At 39.3% G+C, this 25,186-nt stretch overlaps 1 protein-coding gene across 1 annotated transcript in view; it reads right to left on the reverse strand.

Moving 5' to 3' along the window:
• Positions 1–1,317: 1,317 nt before the first annotated feature.
• MAPK11 (mitogen-activated protein kinase 11) overlaps positions 1,318–25,186 on the reverse strand; it is a 32,206-nt gene continuing 8,337 nt past the window's right edge. The window contains exons 2-12 of the mRNA XM_086747057.1: positions 19,345–19,474; positions 18,321–18,379; positions 17,132–17,243; positions 14,171–14,200; positions 13,987–14,034; positions 11,434–11,548; positions 11,239–11,310; positions 9,554–9,633; positions 6,191–6,269; positions 4,640–4,813; positions 1,318–1,981 (exon numbers count right to left, since the gene is read on the reverse strand). Of these exons, the coding sequence (XP_086603183.1) occupies positions 1,908–1,981; positions 4,640–4,813; positions 6,191–6,269; positions 9,554–9,633; positions 11,239–11,310; positions 11,434–11,548; positions 13,987–14,034; positions 14,171–14,200; positions 17,132–17,243; positions 18,321–18,379; positions 19,345–19,474 (973 nt within the window). The 3' untranslated portion in view covers positions 1,318–1,907. The remainder of the gene's footprint in view (positions 1,982–4,639; positions 4,814–6,190; positions 6,270–9,553; positions 9,634–11,238; positions 11,311–11,433; positions 11,549–13,986; positions 14,035–14,170; positions 14,201–17,131; positions 17,244–18,320; positions 18,380–19,344; positions 19,475–25,186) is intronic.

Here is a 25,186-nt window from a genome sequence, read left to right on the forward strand (position 1 = left end):
AGGCCAGCAAGCTCATTATCAGCTTTCAGAGGAAATAAAGCACTGAGCTACTCTTCTGTTAATTGGTAAACAAACAAATGAAAACAAATATATTTAAGACATGACTAAGTGATTATTTTCATTATGTAGTCAGACAAATAATTTAAGGATTTACAACCTTTTCACCTATTTTAGTCAGCATGAAATTCTGTTGTTGCATGACCATTAGAGGCCTCATCCAGCTTCAAAGGAAGCCAGAGTAACATGGCCAGACAACACTTCAGAGGAGCTGCCAGAAATCCACACAGGCATTTGCGTTCAGATTAACACACCTTGCAGAAAGCTGAATGCAAGTGGCTGTATTCCACTGGACGCAAGATTGGATAACTGGCCAACATTGTCAACAGCAGTTCACCACTTAGTCCACAAATTAGGAGCACATTTTCTAGATGGAATGCTTATTTCTGTTCCTCAAAGAAGACAAACAATACTGTATCAAGCATCTCTGAAAAAATCCAAGTTCTTGGACTTGACTTTTTTTTTTAATCTGTTTATTAAGAAAAAGTTTTTCTTTTTACATAGAAAAGGTACAGAGGACAGTAAATAAATGCAGTAGAATTCATTACCCCATGTAATGGCTGTACAACTGAATCTTAATGACAAAAGTTGCAGAAAACCTAAGCCACCCCAAAATGAGACTCTGACGGAGTGAGAACAAGACACAAAAATGAACGACATTGAACAACTGTGAATCACAAGTATGTAGAAAGACACAGCCAGTATACCACAAGAGGCCCCATACCAAAGGGTATTCCTGTTTCAGTATTATGCCTTCAATATGTAAATCACATAAATGTAATTACTTAAGAAATCCCGGTATCTGGTGTATCCTGCAATTTATTATTTCCAACTTTTCAGAGCTGGAAAGCCTTTAAAATTTTGCTTACAATGAAATGGTGATGAGATGGATATTTTGCTTTTCACAAACAAATTTTTAAATCTTCTTGTTCTGTCATGTCTTCCAATAGCAATTATTAGATTATTTTCCCAAGGATTACGTGAGGGAAAATAAGACAATGAGGAATATTGAAATTCAAAGCTGTGAGCTAAGTACTCTTGCGCTGCCATCTGTGACAGCCTTTGCTGAAGCTTGCAGAAGACCACAGAGCTCTGCTGCAGTGCCTTCAGGGCACGTCCCTGTAAACTTGGGCAAATTCACCAGCACTCCACCGACAGCATGGTTAGGAGCACCATCGGGAAGTAAAATCGTCTCACAAACGGGTGTTGTGCAGATTAAAAAAACATACATGGGGAAAATAATGAGAACAGACACTTGAATGGCAACAGAAGACAAAGATTTATTTTTACTGACTTTCAACTGATGTTAAGATCTCTTGGGAGACATCCAGTAAATCTGTAAGACCACCAGAGATATGACTACATATGCATATTCTGTCTACCTCACTACCACACCCTCGCTTCATAAAGGCACTAACTATAAATATGAAAACGGACAGATAAAATGCCAGAAAAAAAACCGGACTGCTTGTATGGACTTCTATATTTGTGTTTGTATACATTCATGCTTTAAATGTACAATCTTAAAATTAATTTTAAAAGTCACCTTTATTTTGGCAATACAACTGATAAAATGAAACATGCAGAACACACAGCTGGACAGAACTCAGTGCATAATTTTGTCAGAATGAAGCAGTTCTTTATCACCCTTTGTGAGCTGGAAATACATTCATATTACAAGGCAAAAAATCCCCACCCAAAACAGACCACGTCTGGCTTCTGCTTCTGCTTTTCCACATCTTCTCCAACATCTTTGGATAGGAAAATCTACATCTGACCACAGGTTAAATTGTATGGTTATATTTTAACAGTCCTCATAGTGCAGCAAGGCAAGATGGAGCTGCCAATATTCACTGTTCTATCTCCAGGTTATCCATTTTTAAGTCAGGGGGTTTAAAGCTAACCACTTCTTCATAGGTAAGTTCTGTAGAGAGGGTGTAAGGGAGAGAGAACAATTAGGTGATATTCTCTTCAAAAGAAAAATATTCCAGACAAAACAGTTCCATGGATGCATGTGACTTGTAGTTTTTATTTCCAGCCTTTTTAGAGTCCAGATCCAAAAATAGCCGGAATTCACTAGGAATCCTTCTGTTAACCTCAGATTACAAATTAGACTCACAAATACTGTTATTGTACGACATGTCTGTCCCTTTCAGCTAATTACTAAAACACACAGGCCCTGAAATGGAAACATCAATTATGCTGTCAGATGACCTGCCAAAATGATGTAATAAAAGACAAAATGTAATGGAAAATGGAATCTTTAAAAGCACCCAAACAGGTTTTAAAATGTACACTTTCCACACGGAGAATGTTCTTTATAATCTCTCAGTCAATTGCCTTCAACATAAATCACGTGCAATTCTGTGCTAATGCCTGGGGATCTAGGCTTTAGGTATTTTTAATGTTTTATTGTAACTAAGTTAATTTTAAGGTCCTCTGAAAAAAAATTATTTTGTCTTAGAAGCATGTAACAGTCCTATTTTCATCAAGAAGGGCTTAGCTAGAAACACAGATTCCCTGCTATTTTACCCTGCTTTAGCAATAGCCCTTTATCTTTGCATGCCGACAGTCATGTCCTGGTTTTTTGCCTTGCACAGTAATGGAGTATGTCATCAGCGGCTGCCTCCTGTGTATTTTCTCAAGTTAGATACTGTATTTAAAGGATCAGATCCTGTTCACACACAAATATATGGCTAACAAGGCATTATTTCAGGTTCTGTTTTCCAAACAGTGATGTTTACATCCTATCAAACATGTGCCTATTAGCTTGTTTATTAAACAGATCTGACCCAGACAGCTGCTACACCTGCCAGTGGCACTGCCCTCCTCTAAGAAGTATGGAAAAGTCTTTGGGCTGAGTCTTGCTTACGCTCTGTTGTGTTATGCTGAAGCATGGTGTATGCTGATCAATGCGCCAGCTTCAGTGAAGGATTTCTCTGAAAGAAATTCTGTGTGCAGAACTCCTGAGGCAGAAGGATTCGTTAGGTGACTGTTTCAGTGATTAACCTGCAGCTATTAAGTAGCATCTGGTCACAGGCAGTCAGTAGGAGCTAGAGTGGTCCTGACTGAATCGGAAAAAGCCAGTGTCCTCACAAATCAGACACCTGGAACTGTATTAGAAATTATTCCTGCTGGCTGTGCAGTGTATGTTTATGAAGCTCCTTACCCAGTTCTTGTGCCACCTACTCAGCCGAGAGTACAGATGTTACGCTGAGATATGTACAACTGGAGCAACAGCTGAGGAGAGATAGTGCACAGCATTCAACTCTGAATAGCACACTCTTGGCCTCTAAAATTTTGAAATATTTTCTAACTGATGAAACAACTGAAAAAGTAGCAGAAGACAAATCATCCACTGCTAAGTACAGCAGCAAATTGAACACGCCTCTCAATAAACACGATGCATGGGCGGTGCTGTATGCTGCCAGGTTTTGCAGAGGAGAGCATGTGTAAGGAGTAAGCAATACCAGTCAATCCTCCCTTTTTGTACAGACGCAGTAGGCTTCTAGAAAAATCTTTTCAGAATTCTATGAGGTTACTTTGTCATAAAAAGACCCATCACCCTGCTCCCATCTTTCTTCAAGATGTATTTGCTGTAGTTAGTCTGCTTGTCTCCCCTGCGATGCCCAGGATAAAACATGACACAATTGGAAGGGCATGAGTAAGACATGAGAAGTCAGTATTTTTCATCATAAACCCACTAATACATTTTTATCAAACCTTTCTGGAGCAAAAGTTATAGAATATACAAATAGAAACAGAAGAACACTTATTTTATAGAATATATATTTCATCTTAAGCCAAGAAAAGGACTTTGTTGATAAACAGGAACAATTAGTTTTCTAGAACATTACTCTCAATTTAAAATGTCTAGTAAGGAACTTTTAGCATAATATGTCCTCATTAGACAATGATGAAATGGGACTGTACTTTTCAGAGTACTTGCAAACTTAATGTTTAGCCACCTTACTTCCGTGATACTGTAGTGCAATGTGATCATGATGCAAGCATGGAATTAACTAATAAAAAAAGGTTGTTGCAGTATTTCTCAAGGATGGGTTTTGAGGTGTCACTCCCAAGTAAAATCATCAACTCTCATCTCAAACGGGATCAACAGCATGGTTTATCTATTAATCCCAATTACTTGGCTATCTAAGGAAAGATTAACAAAATACACATCTATGTGGAAAACATTCATTTCTCATTCTGAAGAAAGCTAGATCGGGATCCCCAATAGTGTCATTGCCCTAGGGCAGTTACTTCAGCTGAGGGTCTGACCTAGAAAACTAAAAGCAAGACAGAATGTGTGGTTACCTGGTAACTAGCATCAGCTTTTAGTTAAGATTAAACCTGCTACAGGGAATCTAGTGAGGAGATGACAGAATGGGGGAAGGGAGCAAAATCCAGAGAGGAAACACAACCCTTTCCACCTCTCCGCTCCCACAAGCATACACATGGACTTATCTTGTTTCCCTGAGGCTTAAGAGTTCAAATTGCTCTGGTTAGAAAGAGAGGAAAACTGTTATTTAAGTAAGGTTTTGTTCTGCTGCATGTATTAACTACTGTGTGCAATTGTTACCTTTCCATTCATCTATGGTTCGCTCCTTATTCTCTATTGTCTCATCATACAGCTCAGCCTCAGGTTCATCATCCGGATCGTGATACTGTACAAAGTATGGATGTGCAAGTGCTTCCGAGGCACTAATTCTTTTATCGCTGTCTAATATAAGCATCTTTTCAAGAAGATCTACAGCTAAGGGAAAAAGAGCAATGCGGTTCAAAGCCAGAAGAGACCATGTGGACATAAAAGAGAAGACAACTGTTTACACACAATCTATTCTCACCAACCTTAAACACAGTCAACATTATTGGCAAACCCACAAAATTTAGGCAATATAATGAATAAGTTTTGAAGATTTTATACTGTGAGTACAATTTTCAGAGCTGAAGGAAGCTTCTGGTTTGCTTGTGGTATGCACAAACGTTCATTATAGTCTATTTGATATCTGATTCACCTCTTCAGACATCCAAGGCCTTCATTCTGAAAAGATCTCTGTGTGCTTAAAAGTTAAATATCCTGTGTTGTGCATCATGTGCTTAACTTGGTCCTGACCAGTGCAAACTTAAGTAACTTAAAATTATGAATGTGAGATTACACTTTTCATTAGCTGCACCCATGGAACAATCAGATGGAAACCCCAAAGCAACTTTACAGGACCAAGCACAGAGGAAATATGTTTGACGTCAACAGTTGCAGAATATTAGAAATGAGAGAGGTCTGTAACGCTAAAATTGGGTTTATATGGAAAGTTTATAATAACTATTTAAAATATTATGTTAAAATTATTTTAGTGCTTTCATAAAAGCATTGTCATTAATTCACCTTTATGATATTAATATGTAGCATACTCTCATGTACCTCACGTGAATAAATCCTATTTTTTATACAAAAGCATTCACAGCTACTTGTGTATGTAAAAATAAAATTGTCTTTTAGTACACAGAATGAATTAAAAACATTTTAAGTCATAATACTTCCCTATATACAATATTTTAATGTGCACTCAATGACTGTAGTAGTGTGACTCCATTGACTCAAACGTCTCCATTGCCATGCCACAAGAAATGGTTCACAGAAACATCTCTTTTGCACAGGCAGAACCAGCTGGTTAGACATAAAAGCAATTGTGCAGGATCAGACCCAAGGTCTGTCTAGCTCATTATCCTGTGTCCAACAACGGCTAATACATTCCTAGGAAATAATACTCAAAAGGGTCATTCAGACAGCAATACTTCCTGGTATGTTCTTCTGCTCACCAGCAATTTACGGCTCACGGTCTTCCTGAGCCAGAAGTGATGTCTCTAGACTAGACCCCATGACATTTTTATTAATTCCTGCTATATATAGCTGGCTTTAGCTTTTCATCCACAGATCAGTTTCCTTTAGGAGGTTCCCATAATCTCCACTAGAAACAAAAGACACAGGCTTCATGAAGGGAAAACAGTCTCAGGATGAAAGGTTAAGCAATGCTCTTCTCACTGGACTGATCATCATTATATGGGATCATACAGCAAAGGAAGGCTTGAGTTCCTATGTTAGATTTAAACTATATCAGTCTGACTTTCTTACCTAATGGATTGGCACCACGAAATACTGCTTTCAAATCCTGTTGAGGCATATGTGGAAGAGATTCAATGTATTTTCTTGCCTAGGAATAAATCAATATAGATACCACATGGGCAGAGGTTAATTTTTGCCCATCAGTTATCACACCAACTCGAAAAAAATCAAACATAATATTTTTATGTTTCTTATACATGAGAAACCTTTTTTACATAAAACCATAATGTATAATTTTGGTTTAAACAGTCACTCCTGTGTATTGTACATTAACCAAGAGAGTTTTAAACTGGTGTATTTTCCTCTAAGGGTTATGTGTTTGCACTTAGGTCTTCACGTCTGGTTACTGGTTCATTGCAGTATATCCCTGGGGAATACAGGCATGTAACGTTCAGCCAGAAGCTGCAGCATACATCATCCTTCAGTTACCCTCTGCGAAGTGGTATAATCCTATCTGCGTCCTTCCCTCCTCTCTCCTCTGTCAAACAGTAGCTTCACTAAGCACAGAACAAATCCTGATGCTCCTCCCAGGGCACAGATCTGCAGATTTTAACAGAATTTACAGCTTGCCTTGTCACTGTGGCTGTGAAAGGCTCATCCAAACTCAGTTAGGAAAGGGCTGCCCTTGTATTGGGCCCACAATGCCGGCATGGAGCCTGACATTACTGAGAGGAAAATTAATTCCATCCCTGCCGAAACCAGGACAGTGAGCCAAATTTCTGGGCTGAAGTAGATAGGTAAATGTTTATTGGCAAGAGAAGAGATTGAATGCTGGTCCTAAAGGCTGGGATCAGACAGAACAGGAAGTTCTGAAAGAGGCAAAAGGTTGTCCCCAAATCTGTAGAAAACCCAGTTGGTCTTTGAACAAACCTTAATCCTTTTAAAAGCATGTTTGTGTTACAGGGATGTCTGCCTGCCTGCTTAGCAATCCTGTTAGAAGGAGACTATCTGCAGGAGGCTAAGCATCCTTGGCCTATTGAACACAGCAAATAAAATAAAGTTATTCACACTGAGGAGCTCCATGGCTTCAAGTGAGATATCGGATTGAGAATTGTGGAACTATGTTCAGGACTGACCAATTCAGTGCATCATGAAGCGGCTATAAAATACTCTGACATATCATCTGTGCAATCCTACAACCACACTTGAAAAACAGATCCTGTTCCCTACACAGTTCTGTCTGCCATCATCTTAATTTCTGTAGCTACAATGAACTGATATAAAGACCTTTTAAGTCACTTTCCAAACTGTTCTAATTTAACGAGGCAGATCTATCTATTTTTTCTGCTTTTTATAAGATGTAAGCATATTCTAACATATCTCAAGACTACCATTAGTGACATGTTTCAGTCTTACTAAAGGAAGCAAGCCTTCATGCATTGTGTCCCCAACCTGTTAAAACTATATTACCATTTGATAGGACAAGGGGTAATGGTTTTAAAATAGAGGGAAGTATATTCAGACTGGACATAAGGAAGAAATTTTTTACAATGAGGGTGGTGGAACACTGGCACAGGTTGCCAAAGAGGTGGTGGAAGCCCCATCCCTGGAAACATTCAAGGTTGAACAGGGCTCTGAGCAACCTGATCTGGTTGGAGATGTCCCTGCTCCTTGCAGGGGGGTTGGACTAGATGACCTTTAGGGGTTCCTCCCAACCCAAACTATCCTATGATTCTCTGTTTTATTATGGGGGCTGACAGCAATGCTTTCTGAGGATGCTTTTTTTCTTAGCAGATGTAGCCAGTCATGCAGAGAATAGTCAAACACAAGTGTCACTCCACCTATTTGATGCCCCTAAAGTTCATAAAGGCAGCAAACACCTGCTAGAACAGGTTGCAGCCACATTAAGAAATATCTAAACAATAGGGCCAAACTACAAGGTAAAGAAGAACTAGAACAAAGGAATAGAATAAGACACTCCCTTGCAAGAGGCAAGTACCTCCAAGAAAGGTTTGTATCTCCTTTGACCTTGCTCTTCTAACTAGGCAGGAACAGCCCAGAGGTGACCTAGCAGCACTCCCATTCATTAACTGGGTTTTTGTGTTCTACCTATGCTCTAAAGGTATAATTAGCCCCAATAAGAAAGTTTCAGGATTCCTGTAGCTCAATGGAGTATGCTCTGAAACACAATAAATTAAAGACAAAAGCAGATACTATCTTCAGGTGCTTAATCTCTTAATCAAAAAGCCCACAAAATGACGTTGTGGGTAAATCACACATTCCTATACACCACTCTGAACGTGTTACTGCAAAACCCGTAGCATCTCAATAACACATAAAGGCTATACAAAGACCTGTGGTTAGGACAGCAGAGTCTGAGATTTGCTGCTTGATCCAGTCCCTGGCACAAAGATGGATCCTCCTCCTGCCCTGGCCATTCCCAGGTGCTGAGTACTCACAAACTCTGGAGCCACATGTGTGTTGCCCTGGGCTGATGAGGTTTTGTTATGCTTGGACCTTCCAGAAACACAGTGTTGCTCTAGCTTGTCTACTGTTCCTGCTTACTTAACCCTCTGGTGTATTCACTAATGAGTTCAAAGAAAACCCATTGTTATACACACAAGCTGAAAAATAGCCATTAGTATTAAATTGAGGTGTATACAGAAAAGGTTTAAGAAGACAGCTTCAGCTCAGGAGCTATTTGTGTGCTGCTGTTTATCTGAATTTTTACACTGTGCCCGTCACCTGCCTTTATGAACCAGTACCACATCTCATTCCTCAGCTGCATATCCACGCTTATTGCTTAAAGTGAATCCCTTAAGTGTAGCTTTACCAAAGAAACAAAGTGGAAATTGTTAATTTACTAGATAACTATCTTAAAGAAGTCATATGGAAAGTTAAGAATCCTACTGATAACTACAGATATTATCATGGAAGTGGATCTCACACAAGCATTCTGAGAAATTAATAAATATGAATTCCAAATTAGGGATCCAAATGAGAGGACTCACGCAGAACACACAATATTTGATTCTTCTATCTCTGTTTAGATCCCTTACAACAATGAAAAGTATAAAAATTAAAGAGACATCAGATTTAATAGCAACAATATAATGCTCTGAGCTGAGCACTAGTTTGAATTTTTTTATTATAAGTATGGCAGTGAAATAAAAGATCATCAGGACCAAATGCAAAACTCCTTTCAGAAATGGAGTACATAAGTATAAAAATTAATCCAGCTGACAGTCAAGGCATTTGGATACCTCTAAAAATAATAATTTTTTAAATCATGCCATTCTAGCAGCAAAAAAGAGATCACTTTGAAGTATCTGTCCATTTCGAAATCAGAGTATCTGTGCAACACAACCAGTGACATCCGATGCCAATTATAATGACAGAAAGTCAGTTAACCGAATGAAGCTGTGAACTCACATGTTCTGATGATATCTTCTTCAGAAGTTCAGAACTGGGTGTGCCCACAACCTCCATTATTCTTTTTAGTTGATCGATATCTGCATTATTTCAGGGAAATAAACAGCACACGGTCCTTCTGGGTTTAAACAATTAATGACCTTTTATGCAGATAGTTAAAATGTTTAAAAATATTCAGCAAGACAATTCCATCATAGACCATGGAAGGATACCAATTCATACCTCCTTAGGCTTAGTCCTGGAATATCAAATTCTCCGCTTGTACTATGTGAATCTCTGTCAGCTGTGCCTGTATGTGAGGAAGGTGCATGTAAAATATTGCTTCACTGTCCTAGTTGCCAATTTAAAATATTTTTAACTTTAATTTTAATAGCACATCTATGTTTCAACGATCTGAAGGATTTCTGAAGAACAGCCTATTACAGCACATAGGGCTAGGTTACTAATCTGAGAGCTGGTAAGTGGAAAATTCTCATTTGGTAGCTTTAAAAAAATGTGGGTTTTATCACTTTTAAGAGTTCATTTTTTCATTGTCATATGTGACCTGTAAAGTATATGACATTTTCCCTAGAGACTCAAGTTTATTTTACAGCTTTATTTAAACTGATGTGCTCACATAATTGTAGATAATATTTTATGACAGCAAAAAACAACTTATTTCTTGAAAACTAGGTGTATTGATTTTTCCAGACACCACATATCTTGTAATCAAAGAGTCTGAAGCGCAGTCATCATCCAGATGACAAACATCTGGACAATGCCTGTGGTCACAATAGAGCCTAATGATGCTGAGCACAATAGAAAGGTCAGCGGGGAGACTTGGTCTCTCAGCTCTCTTAACAGTTTTGCAGGCAATACTAATGTCATGTTGTTTTGCACCTGGTAACGGCTTAGTTTTAGCAGAAGCATTTGCTTTTCGAGGGGTTTCATAGTAGTGAGAAATGTCAATATTCAGTACAGAAGAATGTGCCTTTGTTTCTCATATTAAAAGCCTTCCTCCTCTGATGCAGTTGTTTCCTCATTCCTCATTATCTGTTTTTCTTCAGGTTTTTTTTTATTATTTTACTGCTCTCCTCAGCAATGGCTCCTTTGTTCCTCTTATCAGTGCAAAAAATGCCAATGGAAATCCCTGATGCTCCAGCAGAGGCCATAGCGCTGAAGAAAAGAGAGGGTTTTGTTGCTTCTGTAGCATTTCTGGAACTGATGGCTTTTTTAATAATAGGAGACAGTACGCCTATTAATTAACTTCTAAATAATAAGTGAATTTGTTTGCATTTTAGGAACTTCTAGCCTAAAAGCAGTTCTGTTTTTTAAAAATTATATTAGCTAATAAAAAAATATTGCCTTTACTCAGCTTCAGTTTTAATGTATGTTATTTCAGTAAGATACACACATGGAAGAAATCTGCTCTGTTGTAACTAGGTCATTATTTAAATACAGATACACAACAAAGAGTAAATGTAATTTATTGTTGTTTGGGAACATCTGTCACTATTTTTTCCTACCAGTGGGTCTCAAATTCAGCTGTCGTATACACTAAATTGAAAGATCAGCAAAAATTGTCTGCTATTTTAGAAGTTTGCTACTTCAAAAACATTTCTATAGACACACTTGAATCATTAGAAAAAAAGGAAGAATTAGAGAGTATTTCTATAGCTGCATTTTATGCTTCATGTTAAGGATACAATCATTTCCAGGAAATAGGGCCTTCCCTTTCAATAGCTCTGCCATGATGCATCCAACCGACCAGATGTCAACTGCCAAAAAATGGAGAGAGAAATGTGGATGATGAATCAAAGAGATAATTAAATAGAGTTACCTCTTGGTTTAAAACTATCACTATATTCAGCTATAGCAAAATGCAAATCTTCACAGTTTACCTGTTTGATTGTAGTGCATCCAGTTTAACATAATTTCTGGAGCTCTGTACCATCTTGTTGCAACATATCCGGTCATTTCATCATCAGTCTGTCGAGCTAAACCGAAGTCTAAAATCTACAGAATACAAAAAAAAAAAAAAAATTAAAAATCCCTTTTCAATTTTGTTATAGGTATTGATTTTCCCCATTAATAATTTCTGAGTTTGCCCATAGTCGCTCACTGCCGGTGAAGTAAAACAGCAACGCTGTGCAGACGCGCTCACCTGCTCTCCCTGCTGTATCCCTGCAGCCTGCGGGTCTGCACAAAGATGCTTCCACTGCGAGAAGCCTGGCCCTTTGTCCTCGAAGGCAAACTTTACATTTTGCCTCAAGCTCAACTTTTTGCTGACATTCATTTGCTGAAAATCAGCACTGTTGCTATAAAAAGTGAAACATTACCAAGTGGGAATGTTTGTGTAAAATGCCAACAGCAAGCGCCACTGGCCATCTAAACATTTAACAACCACATGAGCCGATCATAAATCCGCAGAATTTCTGTTGTTTCCCTCCCATCTATATCCAAGCACAGTTGCACACAGGTAGCATTTACCCAAATCATGCGTTGTTCTGATGCTACTAGGAGAGAGACATACATCCTGCTTAACAAGGTAGATTTAAATCACATCCCATCTGTTTTCAGTAGAACTCCCCCACTGAAACAACAAAGGAGCTCTGTTTAGGTACACATATTACTCATAGGCTTGATGGCAAAATGTTCACCCTCCATATGCTCTCCCTTGCTAAGTTTACATTGATGCGAAGTTACTGCAATTAATTTTTTCCTGCTCATTTCTTTGCTTTCTGTTTTTTGATTAGTCTTATGTCCCACTGATTATGGAGCTAAAAGGTATCCCTAATTCTAGGGGAGACTGTTGTAAAGAGTACCATCTGAGCCTCAGTGCTGTTCGTGAAGTCAGTCATCTCAGCTACTTAGCATCTCTTCAAATAGAAATGTGAATGAAGATCAGTAGCAACCTCCCATGATGAGATCCAGGATTATTTATTAAGCTAATGGATAATCCTTTTCACTGGCAGTAAGAATATGTTAAGAGTATCATTCAAAATTCCTCAGTTATAATCCGATTTAAAGATATAAAAAGCCTAAAGAAAAATATTAATATATAAATAACACATTAACATTTTTACTTCTAATATAATTTAAAAGCATTATTTGCTTCTTAAATAAGCAAAAATAAAGCCATGAGGCAAACAAGGCGTGAATAATGGCATGAAACTCAAAAACTAATGCCCTCATTTTTATAAGGGTTTCAGCAATATTTTTCTTTAGTAGCTGATCCTTTCCATCAAATGTGTACACACACATTCTCCATTCTTTTTGCTTCTATTTCCTTTTTGTAAGTACCTGGAAATATCTGCTAGTTTGTTCTATTAGAAAATAATTTGGTGTCAGAGGAAGTAAAGTTATAAACAAAGCAAAGAGCAGTGTAACAAATGCTAGGCAGGGAGATGCACAGATACCGTAATAACAGAAGAAAAAAGATTAAAAGTCTCCTTTACTTACAGTACAAGAATACAGCACACATTTTAGAGTGCATGATCAGACCCAGATGACTCATAAAATTTCACAGATGCTGAACATACATGCATGAAGACATTAAAGGGATAATCACGAAACTTGCTGAGCATCTGCAAGTGCCACTAAAGCAAACAGGAACTACAGCTTCTCACCACAGACCCAGATCAGTGCGAGAACCTAACTGCACTGCTCTTATTCACTATTGTGATTTTTTGCTGATCTTGTAGTTTGTGGAATCTTTTCTTAAATCCCTCGCAGCTGGAATAAAGTGATTACATCAGAGTCTCAGTCACAGGGAGAAAGATGTTTCTGCCTGTCATGGAGAAAAGCTAAATTCCTCATTCTTAGGCTTAAAGGCTTAGAAAGCTACAAGATACCTTTTCCTTCTCCGGAGTCTCATGCTTATTATGTAATACTGTATCACAAAGATACACAAAGATATGTATTTATATAGATGTGTACATTAAATAGCATTTGAGAAGTGTAGATTACGGGCTTCTTTTTGGTTGGTTTGGTTTTTTGGTTTTTTTTTTAAACTGCCTGTAATTGGTAATGTAACTGGTAACACTGGTATCTTTTTTCATATCATTATTTAATTTAGCTTGTATAGAGAGACTCTGTAGAGATAAAAATGAAGGTTGTTACAAGGCTTCATCTAAACACGGCAGATGCATATCACAGGTCAATCTTTCAAGATATACTCAGTTAAGTACTCGCTCATAGGCCAAATTCTTAGTCTATGTACCATCCGCGAGGAACTAGGGATGAACATTTTGCAAAGGTATTTGCGTTCATGCTAAATTAATATTTGGGAGAAAACACATGGTCATGGAAATGGGTTTTTTATGCCAGGGGAGCAACAGCAGCAAACAGTTGAAATTAATGGAATCAGAAATAAAAGTGGTAGCTAACGTTTTCTCAGAAAACTGTCATCTTGAGAGCTTTTACAACACTCTTAATTACAACAGCATACCTACCCTCAATTCACAGTCTTCGTTTACAGCTAGGTTACTGGGCTTCAGGTCCTGCAGCAAAACAGAGAGAGTTACTCAAGTACGACTTTAACCTTTTAAAGTATATTATAACTATATCTTAGTAACACATTTGATGCACAGAGGGACACACTTCATTCATTTTTATTATTGCAATGAGTGAACTCACCCGGTGGATGATTCCAGCTGAGTGAATATACTGTGAAACAGGAAAAAAAAAAAAAAAAAAGGTAAGATTTCAAGTTAGAGGTGAAGGAAGGTCTAAGTCACTTGTCTTACCTTTTCGCTTCTGAGACTGATCGTTTTATACACAGGAAAGACTTAGGTCACATTACATTTTCAGATCAAATGGAGGTATGACGAACTTCAAAACCTTGTTTTGTCTTATCCAGAGCCAGATATTTCAAGAAAGGTAACAATGAAGACTAGATTCTATCATAAAAGACAGCACTTGCAGTGATTCTTCCGTGGAAAGTTTCTTACCAATTTGGAATTTAGTCCAGTCTTACCTGGATGTCCATCTATGATCAGCTAGTGGCTCAGTGAGGTCAGTGGCCCAGAGACCAGTATGGTTAACTCCTAGATGATGTAAGTCACCTCCCCACACTGTGAATGCTGAATGTGGGTGAGAGATACCCACACCCTGGGACAGGTTAGTGACCAAAACACCCACCTAACCCACAGCATTACTTCAGGTCCACTTTCAAAGCAGGGACCCAAAGCAGTATTTCAGTGGCTATTTAGTGTCTTGGCTATTTTACATAAAACATTAAAACTCAAAGATTGAGAAAAGCTTACTCTATAATTGCCTTTTGTTCCCTTCTTAGGATTAACAACCAATTTATCTACCGTCTTACGGGCCTGGATCAGCAAGACCTTGAAAACCTTCCCTTCTACTCTCTAGAGGTGAATTCACCTTCTTTTTTAAGAGCAGAGATTACAGGCAAAACCTATATATCGACTGGGAAAATCCAAAGAAAACACAAGGGCATTCTTCTTGTTCCAGACCTACGCACTGTTTATCAGAAGGGCAGGGCCACCCCTGAGCGCTCCCCACAACAGCTGCGAGCAGCTGAACGCAGAGGAAACCAAACCACCACTTGCGACAGCAGGAGCTGTGCCCCTGCTCTGCCGAGGCGACAACAGCAGCTCCTCTGGGTGCCACCAAGCAGTCCTCTACCAGCCAGCTCAGGAGCCTGCCAAACTACGCATCTCCGCACTGGCACTTTGTCTGCTCAGACAGCTGCTGCAGGGCGTGAAGCCTGTGCTCTGTCCTGCTGAACACACCTACCAGCCAGCCCAACGCTCACTCAGGTAGGCAAATACATGCCGTAATGACTCCAGTAGAGATGTAAGTCAGGAGTTCTATACGATCAAATGTTCTTCAACTAAGGGTCCTTTGCAGAGGGCCACAAAGACAATCAGAGGGCTGGAGCACCTCACCTATGAGAATAGGCTGAGAGAGTTGGGGCTGTTCAGCCTGGAGAAGAGAAGGCCCTGGGGAGACCTTACAGTAGCCTTCCAGTACCTCAAGGGGGCCTACAGGAAAGACAGGGACTAATTCCTAAGCAGGGCCTGTTGTGGCTGGATGAGGGGTAATGGTTTTAAAATAGACGGAGGTAGATTCAGACTTGATATAAGGAAAAAAAATTTTACAATTAGGGTGGTAGAACACTGGAACAGGTTGCCCAGAGAGGTGGTGGATGCCCTGTCCCTGGAAACATTCAAGGCCAGGTTGGATGGGGCTCTGAGCAACCTGATCTGGTTGGAGATGTCCCTGCTCCTTGCAGGGGGGTTGGACTAGATGACCTTTAAATGTCCCTTCCAATCCTAACCATTCTATGACTCTATGATTCTAATGAGACATGAGAATTTCAGTTCTGGAAAAGACAAGCCACCAGCAACCCCTCCCCTTCGAAAAAGAGCCAGAAATGCACCTGAGTGCATTTCTGAAATTAATATTCACTTTAGAGCACAATTCTTCCCATTATTTAGCTCTGACACAACATAGCCTTATATTCAAAACTGCAAGCTGGATAACTAACTCCAGAATCCATCTTCCTAATTAAGCTATTAACTTAAGTAAATGAGACAAAGCAATTAAGGGCTCAGTTCTGCAATTTTTATTCACTAAAATCTGCACTTAAATTGACAGAACTTGCATGCATGAATAAGAATTACTGTCTCATGCACAAGGTGACTTGCTGAAAATTATGTAGTCAGTATATTTCAGAGCCAGTATTTACCAGGGCTTGCTTTCAAACATACCGTTATTTTCCATGTCTAAAATATCAATTACTGCTATGTTAGCTACTAAAGCAGCTGACCTCTCTCTTTTCTTTTTGCTTATACCTGGGAAAATCAACACTTGTCCAAGAAAACGTTTATCACCTAGTAATGGGAAGCATTTTCTACATCTTCTCCTGTTTATAGACACTTATATGTTTAATGTCAGCAAAATGATACATATTTTAATTCTTTTGGAAGAAATTTTTGCTATGGTTTCATCTGTGTTATCTGTTAACTGATACAATTACAGGAAACAATGACTTTACAGGCAGAGTAGATCCTAGGTGTTTGTGTGCAACATCATACGTTGCTAGGAGAACTTCTACTTCCAGACATTTCCCAAAGAACCCAGCTAACTTGGTTATCTCTTCACCTATGTGATGCACTCTGCAAAAATCAGAGCTCTAGTTTTTCATGTCTTTCAAAGCACAAATATGAGTTACTTGCCATATTGTTTTTTATGAATTTTACATTCTTCAGAGGTTTCTTCACTACCTTTTCATGACAAGTGAAGTGTCTAAAACACACAAAACATGAGACACTATATAAAAACTTGAGACACTATATAGCAAGTGATTCTCCTTCAATAATAACTTAAATAGAGAGTGATCTGAAGTTAATGCTCAAGGGGAGTATTCACATGCATTGCACATGTAAACATTGGCAGGCTTGGAGTTTTATTTCTGATTAGAAAAATGATCTGATAATTTCTGAAACGATTGCTGCAATCTGCACACTCTTAAGACATTAAAAATGTGTTTGAGTACAGTCACTGCAATGAACCAGTCATTACTACAATATTTTGGTTGCTGACTCTAAAACCCTTGCGTTCAGCCACTACCTTAAGACCTCGAAGTAACTGATAGATGAGAAACTGTATATGGTCATCCGTTAACTTCTGGCACTTCACAATGTTATTCAGGTCAGCACCCATTAAATTTGTCACAAGATACCTGTGAAAATAAAACAGAGAGAAGAAAACAAAGAAACATACCTCATTTAAGAATGGCAGAATATAAATCCTCCTAAAAGCAGCACATCTAAACTACACACTCTCATGTAGGTTCCTTTTCCATTTTCTACTAATGCACAGTTTATGCCCTTTAAATCAGCTATGAGCTTTAATACTGGAATCACAGCTATGAGATTTAATATAATGAAAAAGAAAAATCCTTACAGTATGTTAAAAGCTTTTATCTCTGTTTTCTCCACGACACACTACAGCAGTGAGGACAGAACTCATTGTATTTTGAGGAACAGAAAGCCTCAGCCAACATCAAAGTGGGAGCCTGAGGCACTGAAACTACAGTACCTGCAAGGCGCCGGAATATCTGGTGATGGAGATTGACATTGGATTGGTAAAATAAGAGCATTTTGTGTAACCTCCCTCCCTGCCTGCACTAGAAGTTTTATTTTTTGACAATTTTTGCAGAAATGTTGATTCTTTTCCAAAAACAGTGCTGGGACAAAACTCCCAGAGGAGTTTGGCCACTAATTTCCAAGGAGACAAACCTATATTACTATTTCTTCTGTTAATTTGCTTACCTAAGTGCTTATACACAATGTAAACCAAGGGGAACTCAGCATAAATCATATGTTTGAGTAACCCCAAAACACATCTAGTCCTAGGTTAGTCAGAAATTTAGCTTAAATTCACCTAGTCTCAGTTAACTGACAGAACTTTCCTATGTTCCTGAAATCCCATCTAGCTGTGAAAAAATAATGTACAGCTAACACATAGTTGAACTGATAAAGTTTTATGTTTACTAGCATTTATGCAGCATCAAACCATTTACCATATACCAATAATCTTATTAATTATCATTCAAAAAAGTACAAAAATGAGGGACATCCTCCTGCCTCCTGCCTTTTCTTTTGTGGAAAAGTTGCAAAAAGATTTATTTGGGTTCTTCATACAAAGCCAACTGTGGCTAAAAGTCTGTTAGAAAGGTACATGCTTTCTTTTTAAAACCAGAGTGGTAATTACCTGCTTAGTAACTAGTCAAGAATGACTGTAAAATTTTACTTACACTTCATTAAAATTTTCTATTGATGTTGCAGGTGTAAAAACATCTAGCAATCCTATAACCTGAAAGATGAAGGAATCAACATTTTATTTTTAGAAATCTGTAAAGCAACATGCATTAGTATTGACAATGCTTAGCATTTTTGGGATGAAACAAAAAAAAAATATGACATATGGCCATCCTGAAAACAGTACAAGTGACAGAATAAATAGTCTATACAGGTATAGCCTCAGCTATCTCTGGGACCAACAGAAAATTATATTACTTACAAAAAGTAATTACAACAAGACTTCAGACAATCAGAAATAAAGGCAGGAAAAGTAATGTCTCATTACAGAAAAGCTGCCGCATGGCTTATACACTTGTAATACTTAAGATTATGCACAATTTCATGGCTTATTTTGTTCTGTTGTTGTTTAAGTTTTTTAGCATTCTTTCTCCAGGATACTTTTCAATCCATTATATTTTATTCAGTCTTCAATTCATCAGGTTACTTTTAAGTAGGTGGATACTCCCACTGAAATCAACTCTTTGCCACATGAATTTAGAATAGTACTCAATTATTTGAGGCCTGAAGTTCTCCAATCTTTCATCTAGATACTACACTGTTGTTAATTTCAAGGAGAGTATCTGCCCTTAATTTCTCAACAGAATCCAAATTCAGCAAGAGGAGGTCTGAGTTATTTTTTTTCCTGGACCGATGTTTCAAGAGCCTCCAACAGTAGCGAGCAGAACACTCTTATTACTTTAGTGAGAGAGGAGTAGGACTACTTGTTTTGGATTTCATTAGCTGCATCTTCAAGATGAGATTAGATCATTTTTCAACAAAAAGGCAGCCTTTTACTGAAAGTCTCTACTTTAAAGTCAGTCCAGTGACTTCACTACACATAGGATGGCTAGGTCCAGGTATCTTGGGTAGCCAGATTGCATATAGATTTTGGACAAGATTGTACCTTACTGAAATTAAGGTTATATTGCAAATTTTTGTCATAAACATCCGAAGGGAAAGAACTCGCTCTCCACTTACGTTCTCATGCTTCATGTGCTTAAGCAGCCTAAGCTCCCGGTAGGTCCTCCTGGCGTGAATAAGTGATTGAAAAGGTCTTGAAAGCTTTTTTACTGCCACCTTCTGCCGTGTTTTGGTATCATAAGCTGAACTAGAAGAGGAAAAGAAAAAGTCCTCATTGAAGTCATGTTCTACTTTAAAGCTCTCAGCTAGTTCACTGGAGAAACCTGCACTCTCCTGGGGGCTCTGACTCCCTCCTTTGCCCTCTTTCACCTTCTACTCAGGGACTGCGACCAGGGGAGCTAGTCACCAGTAAGTCTGAGTCTTCAAAGACAGTTCTTGTTTTCCATCTGGCAAATTACTAATGCTTCTGATGATGTTCAGGGCTCACCCCCAGGTAACCCTTCCCCATACGGCAGGAAAAGTAAGCAGAGAAATTAGCTCCATTAGTGCAGCTCCAGCCTCCAGCACCAAGGCAAGGCTCGTAGGGAATATGGGGATCCAAATTCTGGGTCTTACTGAACAAACTGGAGTCTTTACTAATTAGAGGAATGCTGACATTGTGTCTAGCAATATTAATTACCTACATGACCATTATCTTCCTAGGTGATAATGCCATAAAACTGGTATAAAATTAGGATGTTGACATAGCCAAGGCAACACCATTTCCTTGGGAAATGCTGGTAACGAGTGAACAACGGGTACATGTCTCATACCTCAGCCCACAGATCCTGCTGACGCACTGCATGTGCTTAACTTCACACAGATGGAGGTGTCCCACTGAAGAGGACACTAAACACACACGTCACAAAAGGGAGACCCACTGGTTTTTGTGTGTTAGAGAGACATGGCAAGCACAACAAGCCATGAATAAATGCTGCCTGTTATGTGGCACAGGAATAAAAATGATCCCTGTATGTATTATTTCATGACACTACACAGTACAATTATTAAAAGATTCCATTTACTACCTTCTCCTATAAAGAAAAAAGATTTCTTTAAATTGTTCCTCTTATCCATTACATTAAAATTGTGTTCAATTAAAATACCTTTGAATTCTCTGTTTAAAATGTGGATAACACTATCTGTGCTTGCTAGAGAGCACTAGCAAGCCAAGAACCTTCCCACGTTTATCTTACAGAAGTTTTTTGGAGTTACAAACGCTGAAAATTAGGTAATATTAAAAATTCATGGAGTATGATCACAACAGTCAATAGTCACACTGAATGCTATTTGCTCCTTATGAACAGTGTTTTAGACACTCCTGCAAATTGTGGTAGGAGACACCTGCTAGAGACAAAACCCATTGATCATGCCATTGAAACCCATTGAAACCAGGACACTGGGGAAGCTCCCAAACTAATACACCGAGCCTATTATCAGCTCCAAGGAGCTGGACTCCTACACATACGTGGTGCTCTGCTAAAGTGACGAAGAGCCAAGTGAAGAGCAAAGCCTCTTTATTTGCAGGCAGCTGGAGGACAAGGTGGTGTTTCTAATGAGAAGCAACAAAAGGGTGCAAGCAACAAATGGGCATGAAGAACAGAGTGGCATCTGAAAGGTGATTGTGATCCAGTTATCCTAGAATTCACCCAACCTCCACAAAGGCCACTGCAGGGTACAATCCAGCAATGTTTTTACTTGATAGAAACAAAGTAAGAGGAAGTAGATTTAATCAACAAGTTTCTCGCAGGCACCATGGAAGGAGTGAGTCACTCATGAGAGAAATGAAATAGATAAGCGGATTACTTAGCTACATTCTTGCAAGCATCACAGAAGTGGATCTTCAGGGAAGTTTTAAAGGCATACAGGGTTGTGGCTTTGCTGACCACCTCAGGAGGGGCATTCCCTGAGCTGAAGAAAGAAACCATAGGAAGAAGGAGAAGACTGGTATCACTCTGAAGAGTGGGTGGAAGGGATATGACAGAGATGTTTATTCCGGCAGTAGGGTAGGGACATAGTTATTCAGGATATGAGGACACCATGTTGCTCAAATACGTGGAGCAGCTCAAGGAATGAACAGTGTGAGAAGAACTGACAACAGAGCTATCTTAAATTCCACACGACTGCCCACAGGGACAACACAAAGGTTGCACAAGTAAATCTGAAGAAATAGAAAGGAAGACAATTCATAGCTGTTAATGTAACAAAGATTAGATATAATTGCCCAGTCTGTAATCCTGGCCAATGAAGCCACTGGATAATACTGCCAAGTCTCACAAATACATACTCTCTATATCCTTTCCAACTTTTTTCCAAAGAAAAAGGAAATATTTATCCAGATAAATAAATAACATTACCCAGAACAGCAGTTTGTGCTTAACATCTCAGCTCTTCTGGTAATTCACAAGCCTTCCCACTCATGCTTGTACCGCTTTGTGAGATACTGTACATTATACAAGGCTAGAAGGAATTAGGTTTTAAATCCCGTTATCATTATAAACATCCCTCTCCTTCCACTTCTAAGGTCAAATGTGGGTTTTGGTGGTTTAAAAACCACTGATGTTTAAGATGGATTGCTTTTTACCCTCCACATGACTCAAGGCTGCAAAGCTTTCAGATGGTACAAAGCACTATTTTTTTTAGCTTTAGTAATTCTTATGACAGCAGCTTTTTAGACCCAGGATGGAAGCACATAAGGAGAGAGGAAAAAAAAAAATTAAAAGAAAGAGAAAACAAATGGCAGCTTGAGTCCTTGGGACTCCCAATAGGAAAGTATGAATTGAACCTGCACAGGCCAGGAACCGGCTTGGTTTAAATGAGCTGCTCTGCAGTCAAGAAACTGTACCAAATGGCAGTCAGAGCTAATGCCTTCAGGCTCTTTCCTTGCCTAGTTTACCTTCAAGTTATTAACAGTGAAGCATTCAAAATTACAGATTTTGCATTGCTGAACTCTCTTGTTTGTCAATTCAAGGATGACTTGTGTCTGTGATCTCTTCTACTGCCTCCACGATCCCATCTTGCAAGCAGCAGGACGCTGCCTCCCCGGGTACACTTACTCGTCTTATTTTAGACTCGGCCTCCTCCGCTTCCTATTATATCATCATAGCTGCAATCTAGGTTGTCCCCTGAATCTCTTATTGTCCCCTGAGTAAACTGTTAGGTGGCAGGATGAACTGCTTTCCTTTCTGTGTGACTTCCCTGAGAGTATTCAGTTTTCAGACCAGTCCCTGGACAGGATGTCTCTAGTCCCAGTCACAGCGACTGTATGGGCCCACCTCTGTTCAGCATCTCCAAACCCTTCCGTGGGGGCCTGTGACCAGCCCCTGAGTAAAATTATTCAAAACAGCTTCTTAAAAAACCAAACCAAACCAAACCAAAACAAACAACAAACCCACAACAGCTACTGTTTACTGAAAGTAGGAGTGGTTTCTTTCAGACTACTTATTCTGGAACATCTTACGTCTGATTATTGTTACCTCATGTAACTGGACAGAATAGTATGACAGAGATAAACTTTGATATTTGTAAAGGGCTATCACCTTCCATCTCTAATCTGTTCCTAGCATTTAATTTGATGCAGGCAGTGAAAATAACTGACTTTTTAATTGCATAATAAATCAGTGAGTATTTCTTACATTATCATAGAGCAATATGCTCTCATGCTTCGATAGTATAGGGGAACACCACTTCAAAGAGGGTTTCTACCATAATTTAAAAAGAAACACAATTCTTATCTTTTTTAAAATTTTACAAGAAACAACTTTGTAACAAACTTAGCAACAGCTTTTTCAGATACGATCATTCTTGACCCAGAACTCTTTGCAGTTATGACATATTTTTTGCTGTCTGTCCTTTCTAAGATCAAGGATTAAAAAGCCATTATTCTGCTTACCGGGACGGCATCATTTTCACACAGATTAGAGACTTTTGCTTAGTGTGATTTTCAATCATTGCTTAAATTAGACCTACCTTTTCAATGTTGTCAGCTCCTATATTTAATAATTCTATTGAAGTTCCACTAGATGAAATAACAATCTCTATTTATATGCACACTTTCCCAGTTCTTAAGGTTTCAGAGAAAAGTTGGAACATAGGAAGCTAATGCAGTCCAAAAATTCAGGAGGCAAAAAACATTGGATTTTAACAGCTTCATGCTAACTTCATGATTTTTGATGGGGCATGGATTTTTAGTCACCCATATTTATCAACTTGGCTGTACATACAATCATTTCCCTCGTATCCACCAGCCATTTACCCTCTGTGGTTGCAGAGCGGTAATACTGGACAGACGAGGCATTCATGTGTGCAGCCTGCTTAGACCCTTCAGGGCCTGTGGGATTAGGAGCACACTAGTCAGCTATGGCTACTTAGCGTTCGGCATCAAATTTGCTTCAATAGCTGGAGGGCTGCTTGTGGGAGCCCAATCTAACAACCCACACATGGAGCCAACTCGTATCCTATTTAGCAAACTCCAGTATCCAATGCAGGAGGAATTCTTCCTGGGATCAACTGGTCTTGCTGGAGAACAGCTGGCCCCTGAACTTCCTGATGCTCTGGGCTTGGAGAGGGCTTATTAGCTGGGCAGAGTACTACCCAAAAATCACAGAATCATAGAATGGTTAGGGTTGGAAGGGACCTTTAAAGGTCATCTAGTCCAACCCCCCTGCAAGAAGCAGGGACATCTCCAACCAGATCAGGTTGCTCAGAGCACCGTCCAACCTGGCCTTGAATGTTTTCCAGGGATGGGGCATCCACCACCTCTCTGGGCAACCCGTTCCAGTGTTCCACCACCCTCACTGTAAAAATTTTTTTCCTAATATCTTATCTGAATCTACCTCCCTCTATTTTAAAACCATTTCCCCTGTCCTATCACAACAGGCCCTCCTAAAGAGTTTCTCCCTGTCTTTCTTACAAACCCCCTGTAGGTACTGAAGACCATTATAAGGCCTCCCCGGAACCTTCTCTTCTCCAGGCTGAACAGCCCCAACTCTCTTAGTCTGTCTTCACAGGAGAGGTGCTCCAGCCCTCTGACCATTTTGATGGCCCTCCTCTGGACCTGCTCCAATAGGTCCATGTCTTTCTGGACACACTACTCCAGGTGGGGTCTCACAAGAGCAGAGTAGAGGGGCAGAATCACCATCCTTGACCTGCTGGCCACACTCCTCTTGATGCAGCCCAGGATGTGGTTGGCTTTCTGTGCTGCAAATGCCCAGAAAAAGTTCAGCTTGACTGCAGTGTTTAGTGAGTTCTCTTCATTCCTGGAGCCAGGTCAGGTCTAGATGATGCAGAATGAAGGCATGACCCAAGCTGGTTGTACGCGGTGCCAGTCTTGTGTCTGCAGTGAACTCCCCATCTGCTGTAGGTTACCTGTGTCAGCTAATATCCCATCCTCATCACCCCAGATAACCACAAGGTTTTGGTTGTCTGCAAAGTGTGACTTTATGCTTTGGGATGCATTATATCTGTACAGATAATTAGGTTCACTGATTCTAAGTGATTCATTTGGGGCTAAGTGCAAAAAATACAAAGACTAACTTTTCCAATTTATTTTATATAACTTGGTGTCCCAGCTTGCAAGGTTGTTACCCTTACGTCATGAGAAGCTTGACAACTGGATGGACACACTATAGCAAACTTGGAGAGAATGCTGTACACAGGCAGATCCTTAAATTTGCTCCATGTGACAATGACACTGGGTCTGGGTTTTCCCCATATTGCTCTAGGCTTCTCCTTTTATTTCTTTCACTGCAGCACAACACAAGTTTCTTTCCTTCACTGGGCTACATTCCTCCAGAACACGTGAAAACTCACCATTACATGTGAGTGTTAAGAGAAAAAACAGAAAAAACGCAATTCATGCTCAAAACCACAGATTCGCGTGGGCAGAATTGTACCGATTTTGTTAAGAAAGAAGGCAACA

This window comes from Chlamydotis macqueenii, chromosome 1 (genome assembly GCF_036417535.1).
Source record: "Chlamydotis macqueenii isolate bChlMac1 chromosome 1, bChlMac1.mat, whole genome shotgun sequence".
NCBI lineage: Eukaryota > Metazoa > Chordata > Aves > Otidiformes > Otididae > Chlamydotis > Chlamydotis macqueenii.